An 18,612-nucleotide genomic window follows, 5' to 3' on the forward strand; every position below is an offset into this window, starting at 1 on the left:
ATTAATTTAAATTATAACGCACGAGTTGTTTTTGTAAACAAATACTTTTCGTGTGGTTGCTACTGCCGTAGATACTGAAATTTGAGGAACGGTTTGGGGTTGACTGGTTCCGAACTAGTTCCAGCTACTTGATTTTGACTTTGACTTGACGCCAAAGTAGCAGAGCTATCTTGACGCATTTATGAAACGACAGCTGTAACAAAAATAATATCAAATTTTTTACTTATTTTTATTTTTCTAAACTATTATTTGATTAGGCTAAAATTTAAATTAATTTAATAGCACAAAATAATGTAACCAGGCTGGCACATATACGGTCATATTTTTTTGTCATGTGTACTAGTATATTCTTGGCATGAAGCTTTGAAGCCAGGTGGTATATTTGAAAGTTCATCTTGCGGTCACGCTGGCGCAGACAAAATGTACAATTTTAGTGTAAATAATAATGAAAACCAATGAAAATGTAATGCTATAATTAGTTACTCAGTGAGGGCCTTACACACACACACATACGCACAAAGCCGCAAAACGTCAACAAAACGCACTGCAATATATATTGTGTCGTAAATTGCTTTTACACCCGCCGTCGCCGTCACTGTCACCGTCGCCGCTGCCGTCGCCACCGCACTCTTAACCTGTCGCGCTACGTTCCTCCCTTCACTATCGCCACCTTGCTTGCCTGCCACAAAAACAAAACTTACGCTTTGCGGGACTGCGGCTCAGCCGAGAAGCATTGGCATCGCTGCCGTAGACAAAATCAGGACATGCAAAGAGCATTTCAAATTGCGGTGTGGGTAAGTATCTTGAATTGTTAACTATGCTGCTTGCTTGCCCCCATTCCCCACCGTCTTTCCTTTTCCCACAAGTAATTGTGTTGTTTGTGCGTTTGTCTATCATTTCTCATTTGTCTTTTTAGGCTATTCGCAATTTCATTTTCGACTTTTTTTGTTGTTTCTTATGTGCTTGTGCTTGCGTCACATCTAAGTTGTGCTTGTTATGATAATCTGCACACACACACCAACACATGTGTAAAACTCCATTTGAGTGGTATGTGTGTGTGTAACTTCACTCAGCTGTTGTTTTTGTTTAAGCAACTGTTGTTAAAGCTGCTGTCGCTTGGGTTACGCTTACAGTTACTCCCAACGGTTTTTGTTTTTGGTTTTTGTTGTTTGCTGATACCTTAATCTCACTTGGCAACATGCATTTTGATGAATTACCTGTTTACATATATGTATGGTATGTAGATGTGTACTTTCATACTGCTCAATAAAATGAGTCAAACACAATTGCTATTAATTTAGTAGCGGAACGCCTTTGCCATTGTTAGAGTGCTCCCAACACTTTACCGTAATTCTCTCTTTTGTTTTTCGCTGAATTTTCGGGTCACATAATTTGTCGCTTTGTTTTTGCGCCCCTTCTAACAACAAGAGCGATGACAAACCCATTGGCTATTTTTAAACATGTCTCCGACCTCTTTACACTTTTTGGGCACACTTCTTACACATACACACGTGCACACCCTTAAGCACACACATGCAAGCTGGCGAACAACTAAATCACCCAATTTGAGTTGAAATTGGTTTTTGTTGAGTGTTGCTTTGTAACACGGCAATTGGCAGCAATTAAAAATGGCACATCGCTCAATGCACATTAGGTGGGTGTGTGGGTGGGCAGTGAATGGAAGGGATGGGGAAGGGGAAGGGGACAGAGATTGTATTAATAAATCGAAGCAGTGGAAGAGGAAGCGAAAGCGAAAGAGGCAGGCAACTAGGCAACCCCAGATTGTCAAAGTGACAGAGGGTCAAATGGTTTGTCGATGCCGCTGCGCAGTTAGTGGCGCCGTCTCATGCCGTCACTCGATTCACAGACACACATACATATTCTACCCCATACATACATACATATATACGTATGTATAGAGGCCCCAAGTAGACGCTCTATTTTGTCTAGGTTGCATATTAGCACGCCGTTGTTGCTCTTCTCTTTCTCTCTCTCTCTCTCTCTCTCTCTCGCTCTCTCTCGCTCTCTGTGATGTTGCCCGCTCTGTCTGCTCGACACTCAACAGCGATGGCTGTGTGAATGCCTCACTTGTTGTGCCACCAACGCAACGCTTCATTTTCAGTTGCAATTATAAGCTACACGCGTTCCAACTGAATAATATTATGTGCATTTCCTTCAACAGCACGTTCTAAATACAATCCCCGAGAAAATTTCAAATATTTCCGAAAGAAATCAAAAATAAAATGTGCTTAATGCTATTTGTTGTGTTGCTTCGTAATTGTGGAAATTTGTTTCTTTGAAATGTTGCTGCTACGACGGTATGTTGATGTGCTTTCTTACCAATCGATTCGAAATAAGTGTTTCTATTGTTTCTTTTTTTTGCTGTTTTGCTTTTTGAGTCGTCGTCAGCAGAACAATTATTGAACAACTGCAAATAAAATCGCGCATACGTTTGCCATTTGGGTTAAGCATACGCCCCGTTAGCAAAATGGATAATCCGTCTATGCGGCATCAGTAGCGCAGCATTGTCATGAGATCACGAGTCGCCGAACCACATCGAAAGCAGCAGTCTCAACAAACTCTGGGGGCTTGTTGGGGTTGTCGGCATTTTATTTTTTATTTTTAGCATTTCGTACAACCCAAAAAAGAAAATGAATATGAAAAGTGAACATAAAAATCAAAACGAAAAAATAAAAACGTTTTGACGTCGCTTGGCGAGCAAAAAGCAACAAATCTGTTAGATCGTAATCATATATGGGTTATGCTAAAAGTGATAAGGAAAAAAAACTAAAAGTGCGTCATCAAAACGCAGACAAAATTGTTCCTCTTATTAAGCGCAAAAAATTCCTGTTGATCGTTGGGTAAAAAGTCAAGCGAAAATGAATTCCATAACACAGTGCATGCATAATTACATTCATGGCATATTACCACAACCATTCTCTTGTCTGTCTTGTGTGTGTTTGTGTGTGTGTGTGTGGGGCCATTCAAGGTTACGCTGCTGAGCGAACCCTTTTTGGAATAGACTATAAAACTGAAATGTGAAGAAGGTTTCTCAGATGAGCGGGCACAACTGGCAAATACTCGGCTTTATTGCCTAATGCTTGTGCGAGGCACAAGTGTTTATACCTTTAGTACATAAAATTACAGGGTATATGCGCAAAATGTTGAGAGCTACTAACAAGTTGCTTGTTACCATTTGTTTGTAAGTGTTATGTGGTCTTTTAACTTTATTTTTGCCTTAGTCCAATTCCGACTTGCAACTTATTTGCTCTCATGAACATTAGGGTGACACAATTTGTAAGTTGCAATCTTCCATTAGAATCGTATGCAGAATTCTAAGAACATTTCAATATGAAACAAGTAAGAAAGCTACAGTCGAGTGTGAGATAGAAGCTAATCATCTACAATAAACCCATATTTTACAAGTATACTAAAACAATATAGCGCAAAAATACTAAAATATGTCAAAGGTATATTGATATAGTACTACATTCAAAATATACCATAGAGTACTAAACATTCTAAATTGTAAGATTGTCGAAAAAGAATGATTGCTCTATTTCTTATAGTCGCTGAGATCCAGAGTTTCATACGGAGGGACACGGTTATATAATCTCGGTTGATGTCGCCGATATATAATATATATACTTTATGGGGTCGGAGATGACTCCTTCAGCCTGTTTCATATATTTCTTGCAAACACAAAGTAATAATACTCTTCTACCCTATGGGTATCGAGTATAAATATGGATCTAAATTCAATTTCCACTGAGAAGTATAAAATTGAGGTATCTTAGGTTGTTTAAGGATTTAATTTTACACACATAGTTTGATGGCGAAACTTTCTTGGAATTCATCGCAGACAAAAAATGGTAACAATTTCATAGAATTCATCATAGATAAAAGATTGAATCACCCTAATATACCATGACAGACATAAAACATTCGTGTGTATGTGTGCGAGTACTTACATAATTCCAGAAATAGAAGCGTTCTTTGAGCTAAGTACTTGTCGCCATTTGGCACGTCACTTTCGATTGCGATTTCGCTTTCACATTTAATACAAAATCAATCGGATTGCCTTTGACGACGCGTGAACAGCGCATTAAGGTTAAGGTAAGCGAAGGTTCAAAGCAACAACAATGTTCGAGCATATTTCTTTTATTGATATTTCTCGTTTTCTTTTTTGCATTTTCTTTTCTTTTTTTTCTTTTTGTTTTACTTATAACTCGGTCGGAACAAACATTGACTTATTATTTTCTGTTTTTTGCTATTTAGAATTGGGTGGTTGGGAGGATATGTAAGCTTATAACTAGCAGCTAAAATTAGAAATATATATTTCATACAATTTGTGGGTTGAGAATCGAAGCCATTTCAACCCGAGATCAATGTTGTTGCTGTTAAGGCAGTTGCGATTTGATTAACACAATGAAAATTACCTGCTCTTAGGGGGAGGCATTAACAACAACTCTCTGCTCCACATTTTTGTTTTGGTTTTTGTAAAATAAAGCACATTCGTGATAGATTTATCATTTGGTAAATTTTGTGAACTTGTCATTCATATATCTCGTTGACATTTGGGGGAAGCTTTCTCTCTCTCTCTCTTTCCCTCTCTTAGACGTAGCCACTCGATTCGAGCTTCAACGCTCCTTCGTATGTGGGCAACCCCGATACATCAATGATTTTGCTCATGTCCAGACTGATGATGCCGTTCTCGTTGATGTTGTTAATATCTAGGTTGGCAGCAGCCTCATCTGCAGTTGCTGTTGTTGCTGCTGATGATGATGATGCTGCAGTTGCAGTTGCTGTTGGTGTCTCTGCTGCATTGTCATTTTCGTCTATGTCAGCGTTGGCTTCCACATCTTCAGCTGCTGATGCTGTTGTGCTGTTGTCCACCACATTTCCATTTGCAGCATCAGCTTCAACAACTGCGGCATCAATTTGATTGCCATTTAGGCAAGTCAAAGTCATTTGCTGCTGTTGCTGTTGCTGCTGTTCAACACTTGCCCCACTTGCCACATTGTCATTGTCATCACACTGCTCCAGGCCGCTCTCAACGGATGCCGCCAACATTTCGTCGTCGGCCGCATAGCGAAACTTGCCACACAACGGACAGCCGCGTCTATAGTGACTGTGCTGTTGCATGTGAAGCTGACTCTGCTGCAAATAGCGTCGTCCAAAGCTATTCAAACGCAGCGCCGCCTGTGCATTCTTTCGCGCCTGCAATGCCAGCGGCAATGGCGGCGATGGCGACGCCATGTACATCTCCAATTCCTGGCAGTTGCCGTTGTTGCGTGCCGCCACCGCCGCAGCAGCTGCATTCCACATGTTCTCCACCTCGGCACGTTGCAGCGAGCAACAGGATTGGGCGTTGAGTGTGCGATGCAGTTGCTTGTGCACCAACGCATCGCCTCCGATAGCTCCAACTCCAGCAGCGGCAGAGCTGCCACTGCCACCTGGCATTGCTTCAACACTGCCACCTGCCACAGCTGCAGCCGACGACGATGCTTGCTGCAGGCAGCTGATGTCGAGCGTGGAGCGATAACCAGGCGGCGGAGAGACGCGTTGCAAGAGCAATTGCTGTTGCTGCAGCTGCAACTGCTGCTCCTCGAGTTGCTGCTGTTGCTGTTGCAGCAACTGCCGCTCATGCAACACGACAGCGTCATACGAAGGCGGCGGCTCATGATGCAACGCTGGCAACGCAGCCAAACCATCCGTCGAGTCACCCAGAAAGAGACCCGAAGTCTCGTAGCACTGCAATGGAAAGTGAAACAGAGTGTGAGCAAATCAAAGTCAAGTTCTCGCTAACAATTGGCCAAGGCCAATAGAAAGAGAGGGCGGAGGAAGAACAAGAAAATGCCATTACACCATGAAGTTGGCCTAAAAAACACAGCTAGATAAATAAGCGAGGAAAGCAATAGATTGTGCTTATTTAGTCCAAGAAGTGAAATTAACGCTGCACAAATAAAAAAGTTTAAATTGCACACATAATAAATTTATTTATATTGCGAGAGAACGTTGTGGTTGCTGCTGCTACTTGTGTGGCACTTGTAATCCAGCCAAGCAAGCAACCAACTGCTTACGAACGTTGACAACATTGTCTGACATGGGCCAGGCTAACGTTGATTTACGCTCCACCGTTTTCCCACTGGGCCAACAAACAACAATAAGACACGGCGGTGCGCTTAATGTAAGTGTGTAAGTGTGTAAGTGAGTGGGCCAAACAACTTAGCACCAAAGCCAATGTCCAAGAGTTTAGCCTTTTTCGCCCCAGCGTTATTTATTCATTCCAACTACTTTGTTGCCCTTGCTGTTTGCCATCGCACCTGTTTTAGTGCATAAATTTTCATTAACAGTGCCAAGGCAATGCTTCAATTGGTTTCAAATCAATTGGCCACATTAACCCAACACAAATTGAACTACGAATTTATTTCTCTCTCTTTCATTCCATAATTCAAGTAGTCTAAGTTTCTTGATTGATAACAATCACAGTACATATACAGCGTCTATGATTTGCGCTTCTACTTTCATGTTATACAAGAACTCTACTCTAATGAGTAGTAATTATCTTTCGAAGCAAACAACATTAATTTGTTTTTCGTGCTGCAAACTTTGATAACACATTTCTCGCTAGTACGCTATTTAAGTGAAAAATTATTTTTTGTTGTTTTTAGTTACAGTGGAAAGTTGTTTAGAGTTGTGGTATTTAAAATTTGTTATTTTTGTGCTGTGGTTTAGTTATCAAGATACATTTTACTATATGTTATACAAACATGCAATAAAAGTAAGGTTGTCAACACAAAAATCATAAATGCAAAAGTGAGCAAAAAATGTTTAAATTTGAGTTGTATTTGTTTTTGTTGCTCAAATATAAATATAACGAATGCAGTTTATGAAATTACTTTAAATTACTAATTATTAAAACGGATAAAAGTATTGTAAGTTTGTGACTTTTTATTAATAGAAAATTTACATAAGAAATATTTATTAATCTGTGTTTAAAGTGCTTAAAGCTTTTTAACAACATGAACTCAATAAAAATATGTATGATATAAATAGAAGCGTCTTCAAATGAAATCAATCACTTCATTTTAATTCGTTTAAGTTTTGCTAAATTGTGCACTTATGAACTCAATAATAATAATAATATGGATTTATTGCTTACCTGCTCAACGCTGTAGATTTCCATATTGGGGTCGTTTTCCATCCATTGATGCTGCTGCTGCCTGTAGGCGGCCTCAGTTCGCTTTTTGATATTGCGATGACAACAATAACAAACGACACATAAAATTGTAGTCACCAGACACAGCATAGAGCTGCAATATACAAAAATAAAACCCTTTAACTGATGTGTGGGCACTAAAAAATACCCAGCAAATGAAACTTTAGTATTTTTTTATGCAGTACAATTTTAAAATACTTTATTTGTTGCCAGCATTTATGTTGGAGAATTTAATTTAGTCATTTTTAATACTAGGATAAAAATTTGAAGTATGGTTCAACTCAGCTCTATCTTCATAAAATACTATACACATATTATAGTATTTTTGTGTTGGAGTTTTAATAATCTACTAAATATTTAAAGTATGCTTCAACCTTGCTCTATAATTTATAGGGTATGTAAAATGTTCATTTTGTGGAGCAGACATCGAATTGATTGCGAAATTTAATTCCGATTTTGCTCTTATTAATTTCTGTTTAACAACTGACAAACTCACGAACATACAATGGGAATACATATAGTATATATATAGTGGTAAGCTCATTTCATTGTGTTTGCCCTGAAGGCAGCTGCTCGACAATATTGGCCTACAAATAGATAAATGAAATGCATAACACGAAATCTTTTTTATTGTCTGTGAATTTTTTTTTTTTGTTCCTGCTTTTGGTGATAGCAGACAAAAATACGCTTTAAGTATTATTTTTAGCAGTACTCCAAATTTGTGAGCAGTTATACTATAGACAAGTTGTTGTCAAAGAAAACGTTGCTAAGTTTAAATCGAATCAATTTAATAATCTACCAAGTGTATCCGAATTTTAAGTACAAAAACAAAATAAATAAATAATACCGGTTCAATTATCTTCAAACTTTACATTAGTCCATCAATTATCCCACTCGATACTGTTTGATTTATTTGACAATTTAATTAAAGTGTTTAAACGCAATGTTGGGAAGTAAAATCAATTGCAATATAAATGAAATATTGTTGGCTGCGTTGTTTGCAAGCACTTAAAATGTCCTTCAACTCGTGAACATTTATTTGCCGTTGCAATAATAGATTATTAGAGCATAACATGCAATTTTCTTTAATCAAATAAATTGAGAGACAGACCTTCGCAGCATTGTCCATGTTCGTGTCCATTCATAGCTGCCCGAAAAAGTATGCTATGCATATTTAAAATAGCTTCACTCATTCTGAGCAACTTTCTATTATCAAATTGAGAAAAGTGCTTTATCCAATCCCATCTAATAATAGTAATAATAATAACGATTTTGAAGCGTCGTAACCTCGTTTTGCAAGTTCCTCAAATCTGTGACACGCTACACAAATCAATGATGTGATGTCACTTAATCCGCTTTAAATGCAACATAATGCGCCACTTGTCGTCCTCTGTTCTCTGTCCTTTATCCTTTGGCCTTTCGCTTGCCTAGTTGTGTGAGTGTGAGTGTGTGTGTTTTTTCCCCCATTTTCCTGCGCTCGCTTTGCTCATTTTCCGTGGCGCCTCACGCAATTTCTTGCATGTCAACGGTTCATTAAAGGCCCAAAAAAAAGAGGAAAATATAGAAAACGATGTGTTTCGGGGGGGGTCGAGGGAGGCGTGTCTAAAACTATCAACGAATGATGGTGGAAATTCATTGACATGCTATAGACGATCGATAAAAATGTAGTTAAAATAAAGTTACGAGATTCGAAGCGTTTCGCTGTTTACGAACATCAACTTTTTCTCATTTTCGTTGTTGTTGTTGTTGTCAATTTCGGCTTTTATTTCGTTTAACCCATTTTTTAGTCTCGCTCTCATTTATTCTGCTTCTTTTTGTCGGGCTGCTGCTCGTGTTGCATGCATAAAAATAAATTTTAATAAGCGTACCATGACACTTTCTCTCTTACCCCCAAAGGGGGTAAAGTCTGAGAAATGTAACAAAAAGACGAAAGACGCGCAATTATAAATATGTTTACTTTATTATATGTGTCCTACGCTACGCTCTGATAAAAAGAGCGGGACTTCCCCAGAAGACTTGTATGAATTTTTGATGTTATTAATTTGCAGCTGGCTAATAAATCATCCCAGCAAATTGTGCATGATCTATGGCAGAGAGCAGAGCAGAGCGTCTTCAACAAAGATGATGATGGAATATCATAACGAGAAATTATGCACAATTAGGGAAATTACGAAAAGCCATTTCATTTAATTTATGACTGCAGCTAAAGTCGATAAAGCACAAGTTAAGGCAATTACCAAATCCAAATTGCTGCTTACATTTTACGATACGTCAAAGAGCAAGTCATGCAGCAGACATTGAGCTATTTATTGACTATTTTAATAACTACTTAAACTTTGATATGTCAGCTAAAAACGGACACAAAGTACAGAAGTAATACAAATACTTTACGTGATTAGCTTCACATGTTTTTGGTTCACAATTAATTAGAAACTTTTTTTTTGAAATTAGGTCGAATGAATGAAAAATAGAATTCGTTTCAAACTTTTAGTTCTTTAGCTTTAGCTCTTGCATATGTGAAAATTTCTCTTGGGCATATTGAAAACTGTTCATTTATATTGCAAAGTTTATAAGTTTGAGACTTCCACTTGTCTCACTTGTATTCCCAGTTACGAATGCCAGTTTGAGTTTGAGTATGTGAAGTGAGTGCATGTCACAAAATGAAAGGCAACGCATAAGGAAACTTGGTCTAAACTGCACACACTGCAGCTCATAAATTAATCATGGCAAATTAATAAGGCAGCTGCCTAGCCTGCGATGCGAAATGCGAAATGAATGAAAATTATGTTGGCAGTTGGCAGTTGGCAGCTGCATCAGCGTCACCATCACCATCACCGTCACTCACCCGCCGAGTAAAAGATTCACGCTGCCATTGACAACATGAGCGTAACTCTGCGAGCCGCTGCCACCAGCTGTGCCATGGCTGTTGGCTCCGCCGCTGCTCGAGCCAGTGGCGCCATTAACTAGTGATATGCCTCCTCCTCCGCCTGCTCCTCCTCCTGTCGGTGTTCCTCCGAGCTGCTGATAATAGAGACCAATGCCGCCCTGATAGTACGTGGAATGTAATGGCGGCTCTTCCTCTACGTCTGCGTCCTCCAGCAATTGCTCATCCTGTTCCTCGCTGTTGCTGGCGGGCAAAGATGTTGTGCCCATTGTTGTTGCTATTGCTGATGTCGTTGTCGTTGGCGTTGCTGTTGACATGACTGTTGCATTGTATGGCAGATGATGCAGCTGCTGCTGCTGCTGCTGTTGCTGTTGCTGACTGACCGCCGCGAGGATTGCATAACGTTTCAAAGACATTTCCACTTATGGCTTAAAGTTAGACGATTGCATAACGATTAGCCAATAACATGGCACAACTCTCTAGCTCTGTTTCAACTACTGACTAAGAGAGAGGCTAACTCACTCACACTCACATACACACGCACACGAACACAGAGACAGATAGTAAAAACACTCGCACTAAAGTCAGGACATTACCGTTGCCACACGCTGCAAGCGCTAGACTAAAACCAAGGACAACGGCCTGCCTGCCTGCTTCTCCACAACATAGCGCAGTGCCTTGGTGTCGTATACGTAATGTACGTCAGGCTGACACGCTAACCACGCGCGCACGATCGATGGCCAAGGTAACCAGCAAACCTAGCACTAACACCAACTACAAGTGTTACTATTTCTATTTCTGTGTTGGCTTGTTTTGGTCGCGACGCCTCGCAACGTGTATGGAAACAAACACACACATACACAGAATAAGGTATTCGCGTCGAGTCACGTCGCTTTGCGTTGCGTTGCGCTGTGTCGCGTACGTCTTGGCAAATGCGTAGTGCTGTTGCAACTAAAGTCCCGGCTTGGCTTGGCTTGACTGGCTGCCTGGCTGCCTGGCTGCCTGGCTAGCTAGCTGGCAGTCTGTTCTGGCCTCGCCTGGTCTGCTCTGGCTGACTTGACTTATCCTTTTGTTGTGTGCGCTCTGTTGCTGTGGCATGCGGCACGACGACGCCGCCGAAGTTTTTAGTCAACCCGATTGCCATTTGCTTCGTTCATTCACTCGGCAAGAGCCAGCAAAACTTTGCTTCGTGCATTGTTTCAGAATTTGCTGTCTGCCGTTTGCTGTGCGCCTGTTACAAGTTTTGCCGCCATTTTGCTGTTGCTTTCCTAAAAGCAGCTTTCCCTTTTCAACGACAAGTAATAAAGGCCAAGCACAGCTATTTGTATTGAGCTTCCTTTTTCCCTTACTTTATGTATGTGTGTGTTGTATGCTCATATGTGTGCGGTTCCTGCGCGTTTCACATCAAATTGAGCGCCAACTGCTTTTACTATCCTGCAAACGTAAACTAGCCCAAACGGGTGGCCTAAACTATAGCATATATGTAGGGGAGTTTAACATACAAATTATAAATTTGTATTTCTTTTTAGTCTATATTACATTGTTTTTTTATTTCTATAAAAATATTAATTGAATTGAAAATAAAAGTTTATCGCTTTATGCTTTTTGTAAACTTCTCATATTTCTTCTTGGAGTCTTTTAAAACTTCTTCTTAAGCATCCAAAACAGTTAAACTAGAAAATACGCAAAATTTTGAAAAACATTTTTCCAAATTCAATATTTTAATTTTTAATTTGTTATAGCTGCCGAAAAGTGTTGTGAATTGCAATATAATAAGAATAAAAGTTATTTCTTTTTATATTTACATTTCCAATTTCCATTTTTAAATTATATCAACTGCTAAAAATGTTTTCAAATGTAATATTTTTAAACAGAGGGTATTATTGAAGTCGTTCGCTTTGCCTCGTTGTGCTCTTATTTGTTTTGTATATGTGGTTGTTGTTGTTGTGGCAACCGTGCATGCCATTTGAACAACACTTGTCGCCAACTGTCGTTTTTCACGGCATGCGACCATAAATAATAATGCGACTCAAAGCAACAGTCGATGCCCTGCATATTGAGCAATGACTAAGTCAAATTTGTTAAAAGTAGCAAGAAAAAAAAATAAAAATAAAACATTTTTGAATTTAATGGCGAGAATACGATTCAGATTTTGTAAACAAAATTTTTAAATTGTAGCTTCATATTAAAATGTGTTTTAATTGGTGACCTTTTTTCATTAATTAACATTGGCATTTATTTACACATTTCTATAGTATATTATTGTGCTTTGCTTGTGAGCTATTCATAGCCGTAATTATGTCATTATGCAATGGCTACAAATTGAATTAAAACACACGATTCTAATCACTTTTATTTCGAATTTTATTTATTAATTGCGCATTTCGCGCTAAACAGCTGGCAATTGTGTATAATTATCGCGGCAACTAATTGATATGCATGTCGAAGAACGTGTTGAGCAGTCGTCATACGAACTCAGCAGGTGTGCACAATATTTTGGACGCGCACTGTGAACGCGTCCAGCAACAGCAGCAGCAGCAGCAGCTCAGCAACAATGGCAGCTGCTGGTTCAAGAACATACTACATATGTAAATGCCTGCACGCCATTTTTGGGACCAGCATTTGTGTGTGCTCGTCGCTCCATGTCAACTCAGCCAGCCAAACAGTCTAGCTAGGGAAATCTTTCGAAACAAAAAAAATAACAGAAACAGAAACAACAAAATGAAAATGAAAATAAAATAACTAGCAGAAAGAAAATCCGTGCTAGGCTCAGCAGTTTGGGCTGATAGTAGTTGTTACTTACACCTCTCGAGCGTTGCGCGCAGCACGTTTTTTGCATTCCGTCGAAAACTTGTCACAATTTTTGAGTTTATTATTTCCTTTACCGTTCTGCTTTTCACCATTCGATACACGTGTGCTTAATTTAACAATTGTGCAGCGCAAGAGAGAAGAAATAGTCAATTCGCAGAGCAGCTGCAGCTGTTGTTTAACCAACTCGTTCTTGTGATTTCAATTCCTGTTTGTTTGTGTGCGCCGGGAACTGTGACAGCTGCCCTTCAACAGTTGGGCTGGCTGCCTTCATTTGTCGTGGTCTTTGTGTCATCATTGAGACAGATGAGGCTCGTACCCTTCGATGATGGATAGTTTTTGGCGCTTTTGGTCACTAAGCGCTGCACTGCGCACGCGCTACGGGTAAGAGTTGAAAATGTTTTTTTTTTTTTTGAATTTGTTGCGCTTGAAAGTATGCTACACTTTCTGTACTCGCAATTAGTTTATGTTTGCCAGCTTAAAGCTGTCAATGCTCGCTTTTGTTTGCTTTTGTTGGCATCAATTATGCATACGCGCTCTTGATTTATTATGCACACAGCCTATCAACAGTATGGCTGCTTTCGTTTGGTCAAAGAGGTTCTATATATATATGTAGTTGGCCCCCTCTCACACTTACTTTTGTAATAACACGTCTTTGAGTCTACTTCTATTTCTATTTGCTGTGTTGATATTTCGACCATTTGGTATTGACAGGGCGCAACAAATTGTAGACGTGTTACGGCATCTGCCACGTATATTTTTCATATTTTTTGTTTGAAAATGTAACTCAATGTAAGCACACGCAAGGCTCGCTTGCTTGCTAGCTTGCAACACACCGCAGGGTGTGTCTAATATACTTACTACACCTAGTTGGGCAATTGCTAGTGTGCACAGCAGGAGCATTAGTCACCAGTTTGCAGACCTGTCCCTGAATGTGCTCATATGTGGGCGGGGCGTTGTTCTCGTTCGCCTGTAATTGACACACTTTAAAGTCGGCAATGTTAACTTAATTTAGCCAACAAATCGATAGGTAAACAATGTCAGCGCCGTGACAAACTTTCTGTTTGCTCAGCTCAGCTCAGCTAACTAAGTGCCATATATGTATATGGGTTTTTACTATTAATTCCGGGTATTATTCCACAATGATTTATAGCTGGCAAAGCCTTTCAAATAGTTGTCAAGTTTGCAATAGATAAATTCCTTTTTGAAAATCTACATTTTATGGCACACGCTACAATGAAATCAATTGCTATATTGTTGGCCGACATGCAATATAAGCTGCAATCCAATATCCATCGTCGTCCGCTTGGTCAAGCGCATCTTGGGTAACTATAACTAGGCACATACATATGTGGGTCCTTGCTAACTGGTTGGGGCATGCCACAAAGCATATTGTTGATATTTAAGAAGCAACATTATGCGCCGTCAAGCAGGGTAAACAACAAAAAAGAAAGGGATAAACCGCGGCTAGCTAAGCATTGCGTGTCAGGATTTATATGGAAAACAAACAGTTTTCATATGCGCTTTATGTGTCATAAATGCCAGCCCCAAAAAAAAAAGAACAACAGAAATAAGGCGAGTCCGGAGGGGCAAAATGGGTTTCCTTAAGATTTTATCGGCTGTTAAGCTCAAGCTCAAGTCATCCAAATCGCGAGCATTGATTAAAGTTCGATGCGTGCAAAGTGTGGACACAGTTCCTTATTGCTGTCATTGTTGTTGTAGTTATTGTTGTTGTTGTGTTTCTCTTTTGTGGGTCACCCGCATTGGACGTCGACAGGCAAAAGACAGTCCTTTGTGTTGGTCTTGACTTGATTGCTGTACATTATTGTTTGCTTAACTGTTTAATTTGTTTTGAAGCCAACTTGGCCAACTTTCTGTCAACCTTTCTGTGTGTGTTTGTGTGTGTTCCACCTTTTGATGATGTCAACACTGATAACGAGCTATATTATTAAATTGTACTCCACAGCCTACGGTACCTCTATAAGATGTCGCTGGCCGTCTCGCTGCGTCGTGCGTTACTCGTCCTGCTCTCGGGTGCGGTATTCATACTGACAGTGCTCTATTGGAATCAGGGGGTGATCAAGACACAGGCATACAGCGATTCACAGCTGCGGCCACACAATCACAAGGATCGCAATCACTTATCCATGTAAGTAGCACTCTACCAAATGCAAAGATGAAGCTCTAACAAATGAAATCCCTTTGCAGACCGGTGGAAAAGTCATGGACATACAAATGCGAGAACGATAGATGTGTGCGCACACCTTATCGCAAGAATGCGAGCAACACGAAGCGTGTCTCCTTCACCAGTTGCTCGATGACCTGTGGCGACATCAACATTTGGCCACATCCCACAACCAAATCACTGATCAGTGCGCACACGTTGCGCTTCTCGGTCGAGGATGTGCAACTGCAGCTGGATACGCCGCATCGTGAGGTGTCCAAGCTGCTGAAGATCGCCTTCGATTGGTTCGTCAGGGATCTGCGGCAAATACAACGCTTGGACTATGCCACACACACACCAGAAGCGGCAGCAGCCACATTCGTTAGCGAGGCGACGTCCAGGCAGCGGCGTCATAATAACGAAGCTCCGGCGCCTGAAACGCAGCCAGCTGCCTCGTTGTTTGGTTCCACTTTTGGCCTGCAACGTGCCGGCGACTTGGAAAGTCTGCAAGTGAAGCTATCCGTTCACGAGTCCGGCGAGATTGACTTTAATCTGGACAACAATGAAAGCTACCACTTGAGCACGACTTGTAAGTAAAGTGCAAGTGAATATCTCCCCTAATATCCAACTAATTCCTTCGCTCATCTCTAGTTGAACATCAGCGTCTGGTGGTGCACATTGCGGCGCACACATTCTTTGGCGCCCGCCACGGGCTGTCCACGCTGCAGCAGCTCATTTGGTATGACGATGAGGATCGTTTGCTGCACACTTACGCCAGCTCGTTGATCAACGATGTGCCCAAGTTTCGTTATCGTGGCCTTATGCTGGACACCTCTCGGCACTTCTTTTCGGTGGAGGCAATTAAACGCACAATTGCCGCCATGGGTTTGACCAAGCTAAACCGTTTCCATTGGCACATCACGGATGCACAAAGTTTTCCATATGTGTCGCGGCATTATCCCGAACTGGCCGAGCATGGCGCCTATTCGGAGAGTGAAACCTACAGTGATCAGGATGTGCGCGAGGTGGTTGAGTTTGCCAGGATCTATGGTGTTCAAGTGCTCTTGGAGTTGGATGCGCCGGCGCATGCGGGCAATGGCTGGGACTGGGGACCCAAACGTGGCCTTGGCGAGTTGGCGATGTGCATCAATCAGCAGCCATGGAGTTTTTACTGTGGCGAACCGCCTTGCGGCCAACTGAATCCGAAAAATAACCACACCTACCTCATACTGCAGCGCCTTTACGAGGAGTTTCTTCAGCTGTCGGGGCCCACGGATATTTTCCACTTGGGCGGCGACGAAGTAAATCTGGACTGTTGGGCGCAGTATTTCAATGACACGGATTTGCGTGGTCTGTGGTGCGATTTTATGCTGCAGTCCAATGCGAGGTAAGTTGATCAAAATTTGATTATGAAATTGCTTTAATTTATCATTATTTTGCTTATAGACTGAAACTGGCCAATGGCAATGTGCCGCCCAAGTATGTGGCCGTCTGGTCCAGCGCGCTCACGAACACCAAGTGTCTTCCGAACAGTCAATTCGTGGTGCAGATCTGGGGCGGCAGCACGTGGCAGGAGAACTATGATCTCCTCGATAATGGCTACAACGTCATCTTCTCGCATGTGGACGCTTGGTATTTGGACTGCGGCTTTGGCAGCTGGCGAGCGACGGGCGAAGCTGCCTGCTCGCCTTATCGCACGTGGCAGAATGTCTACAAGCATCGTCCCTGGGAGCGTATGCGTCTCGACAAGAAACGACGCAAACAGGTAACGTAATTTGAATTGTGCTTTGTCAACCTGGAAATAACTATGTGCTTCAACAGGTGCTGGGCGGTGAGGCTTGCATGTGGACCGAGCAGGTGGATGAGAATCAATTGGACAATCGGTTATGGCCTCGGGCGGCGGCGCTCGCCGAACGCCTGTGGTCAGATCCGAATGATGATCATGACTTTGATGTTGTGCAGCCGGATGTGTTTCGACGAATCTCGCTGTTCCGCAATCGCCTGGTTGAGCTGGGCATCAAGGCGGAAGCGTTGTTCCCCAAATACTGTGCACAGAATCCCGGCGAGTGCATTTGATATTATTATTAAGTGAAGCGAGAGAAAGAACATTGGATGGAATGCCAATTCGAAGCAGCCGGAGCATCTCAGCCAAGCTCAAGCCAGACCCCGCCCTTACCCCACACTCTGTGCGTTAATTAGTTCATAGTGTAATTGTTATTTTTTTTAATTATTACTGTGTACTAACAATACATATTAAGCGTTAAGCGTCCACTCTAAAACAAAAAAAGGAAAAAAAAAATGCAAAGAAGAGGCATCCCGAAGACGCCTTTTTTATACCACACAAAAATATTTTGCAGACCAAATGGTTTCCGGCAGACCAGCCCCGTGTGAACTTGTAAAACTTGTGAACTTGTATTTCAACTTCAATCTCATTTGGCGTTTCTTTTTTATATATATACAATATACATGCCTAGCTTAGTTGTAGTATAATTCGCTCGCTCAGATATAAACACATACACACAGATAACAAACACACACACACGCACACATTCATACTACATACATATACGAGTACATTTAAAGTATACAAATAATAATTGCCGAATATTTAAAGTAACAAAAAGTGTAGGGACAAATTCAGAGACGATGCCAATGCCAATGCCGAATGCTATAGGCTTCTGTGGCGTTGACAGTGATAGCTTTAGTTAGTAGAATAAATAATTAATGTATTTGCAGATTTCATACTCATGCACACGACAGGTAAAACTAATTTGTAAGAACTAATACAATGATGACAATTTTGATATTTTGAAAGCTTTATTCGCAAACTATATGATATTTTTTTATTAAACATATACTATACATATGCATATTTGTGTGTGAGAGTAAATGGTTTTATGTTTTTTTTCCATTTTTCGTTCTTTTCATTTCTCAATTCACTTTAGTTTATTTTTTTATTGTTTGTTTAAATTAAATTACATTTATCAGTGATACAAACAATGTGACCTTATGAGAAAATAAATTAATAGCAAGCAAAAACAAAAAAGGAAAAATTATAAATGACAAATGAATGAAAAAATGAAACCTAGGGTTAAAAATATACATTAAAAAGAAAAATGTAATTGTAATAAACAACATTTTTGCACGAATTGGCACCTAATCGACTAAACAAAAAGTAAAATGTAAAATTAATTATCTAGCAAATCTATAGCTAATTTTTAATAATATTTACTATAGTCGTAGTCGTGCACAGTGCAACTGAATACTGAATACGGAACAATTTCGATTCGTCTCTTTCGTCTCTGATCATTTCAGATTGGTTGCGCTCTGCACAATCCTAATGTTAATTTATCCAAAATAAATTATATAATTATGTTTACAATTTTGTTTCGTTGTGTACTTAAACATTTAAGTGAGAGATTTTACCACTAAAACATACGAGTATAATACAAATACGTTAGTTTTAAACATTTTTCCTGTAACTTCAAGTCACTTTCTCAACACGAATAAACTTAAAAGTCGAGTCTAAGCAAT

At 40.4% G+C, this 18,612-nt stretch overlaps 2 protein-coding genes across 5 annotated transcripts; one reads left to right on the forward strand and one right to left on the reverse strand.

Moving 5' to 3' along the window:
* Positions 1-386: 386 nt before the first annotated feature.
* LOC117571899 (probable beta-hexosaminidase fdl) lies at positions 387-18,605 on the forward strand. Of its 3 annotated transcripts, none has more exons than XM_034254371.2 (6): positions 387-794; positions 14,881-15,063; positions 15,123-15,667; positions 15,730-16,465; positions 16,525-16,843; positions 16,900-18,605. In XM_034254371.2, the coding sequence occupies exons 2-6, from the start codon at positions 14,900-14,902 to the stop codon at positions 17,152-17,154; spliced, it is 2,019 nt and encodes a 672-aa protein (XP_034110262.1). In that variant the 5' UTR covers positions 387-794; positions 14,881-14,899; the 3' UTR covers positions 17,155-18,605. The 3 variants fall into 3 exon arrangements, with proteins under 3 accessions (XP_034110262.1, XP_034110261.1, XP_034110260.1); XM_034254370.2 differs by lacking the exon at positions 387-794 and adding an exon at positions 2,179-2,318; XM_034254369.2 differs by lacking the exon at positions 387-794 and adding an exon at positions 14,085-14,239.
* On the reverse strand, positions 4,146-10,995 carry LOC117571901 (uncharacterized). 2 transcript variants are annotated; one of them, XM_034254373.2, is made up of 3 exons: positions 10,068-10,995; positions 7,166-7,316; positions 4,146-5,754 (listed from the first exon to the last, which is right to left on the reverse strand). In XM_034254373.2, exons 1-3 carry the CDS (start codon positions 10,520-10,522, stop codon positions 4,615-4,617), a joined length of 1,746 nt encoding a protein of 581 aa, XP_034110264.1. In that variant the 5' UTR covers positions 10,523-10,995; the 3' UTR covers positions 4,146-4,614. The 2 variants fall into 2 exon arrangements, with proteins under 2 accessions (XP_034110264.1, XP_051860525.1); XM_052004565.1 differs by lacking the exons at positions 7,166-7,316; positions 10,068-10,995 and adding an exon at positions 6,018-6,300.
* Positions 18,606-18,612: the final 7 nt, after the last annotated feature.

The sequence above is a fragment of the Drosophila albomicans genome, chromosome 3, assembly GCF_009650485.2.
Source record: "Drosophila albomicans strain 15112-1751.03 chromosome 3, ASM965048v2, whole genome shotgun sequence".
In the NCBI taxonomy this organism is placed as follows: domain Eukaryota; kingdom Metazoa; phylum Arthropoda; class Insecta; order Diptera; family Drosophilidae; genus Drosophila; species Drosophila albomicans.

Bases quoted from the DNA above. Each gene is read 5' to 3' on its own strand.
- LOC117571901 (XM_034254373.2), bottom strand. From the start codon at position 10,522: ATGTCTTTGAAACGTTATGCAATCCTCGCGGCGGTCAGTCAGCAACAG. The intron at 7,317-10,067 runs GTGAGTGACGGT...TGTATATTGCAG, and splicing joins GTGAATCTTTTACTCGGCGG to CTCTATGCTGTGTCTGGTGA. The intron at 5,755-7,165 runs GTAAGCAATAAA...TTTCCATTGCAG, and splicing joins AAATCTACAGCGTTGAGCAG to TGCTACGAGACTTCGGGTCT.
- LOC117571899 (XM_034254369.2), top strand. From the start codon at position 14,136: ATGGCACACGCTACAATGAAATCAATTGCTATATTGTTGGCCGACATG. The intron at 14,240-14,880 runs GTAACTATAACT...TGTACTCCACAG, and splicing joins CTTGGTCAAGCGCATCTTGG to CCTACGGTACCTCTATAAGA. The intron at 15,668-15,729 runs GTAAGTAAAGTG...GCTCATCTCTAG, and splicing joins CTACCACTTGAGCACGACTT to TTGAACATCAGCGTCTGGTG.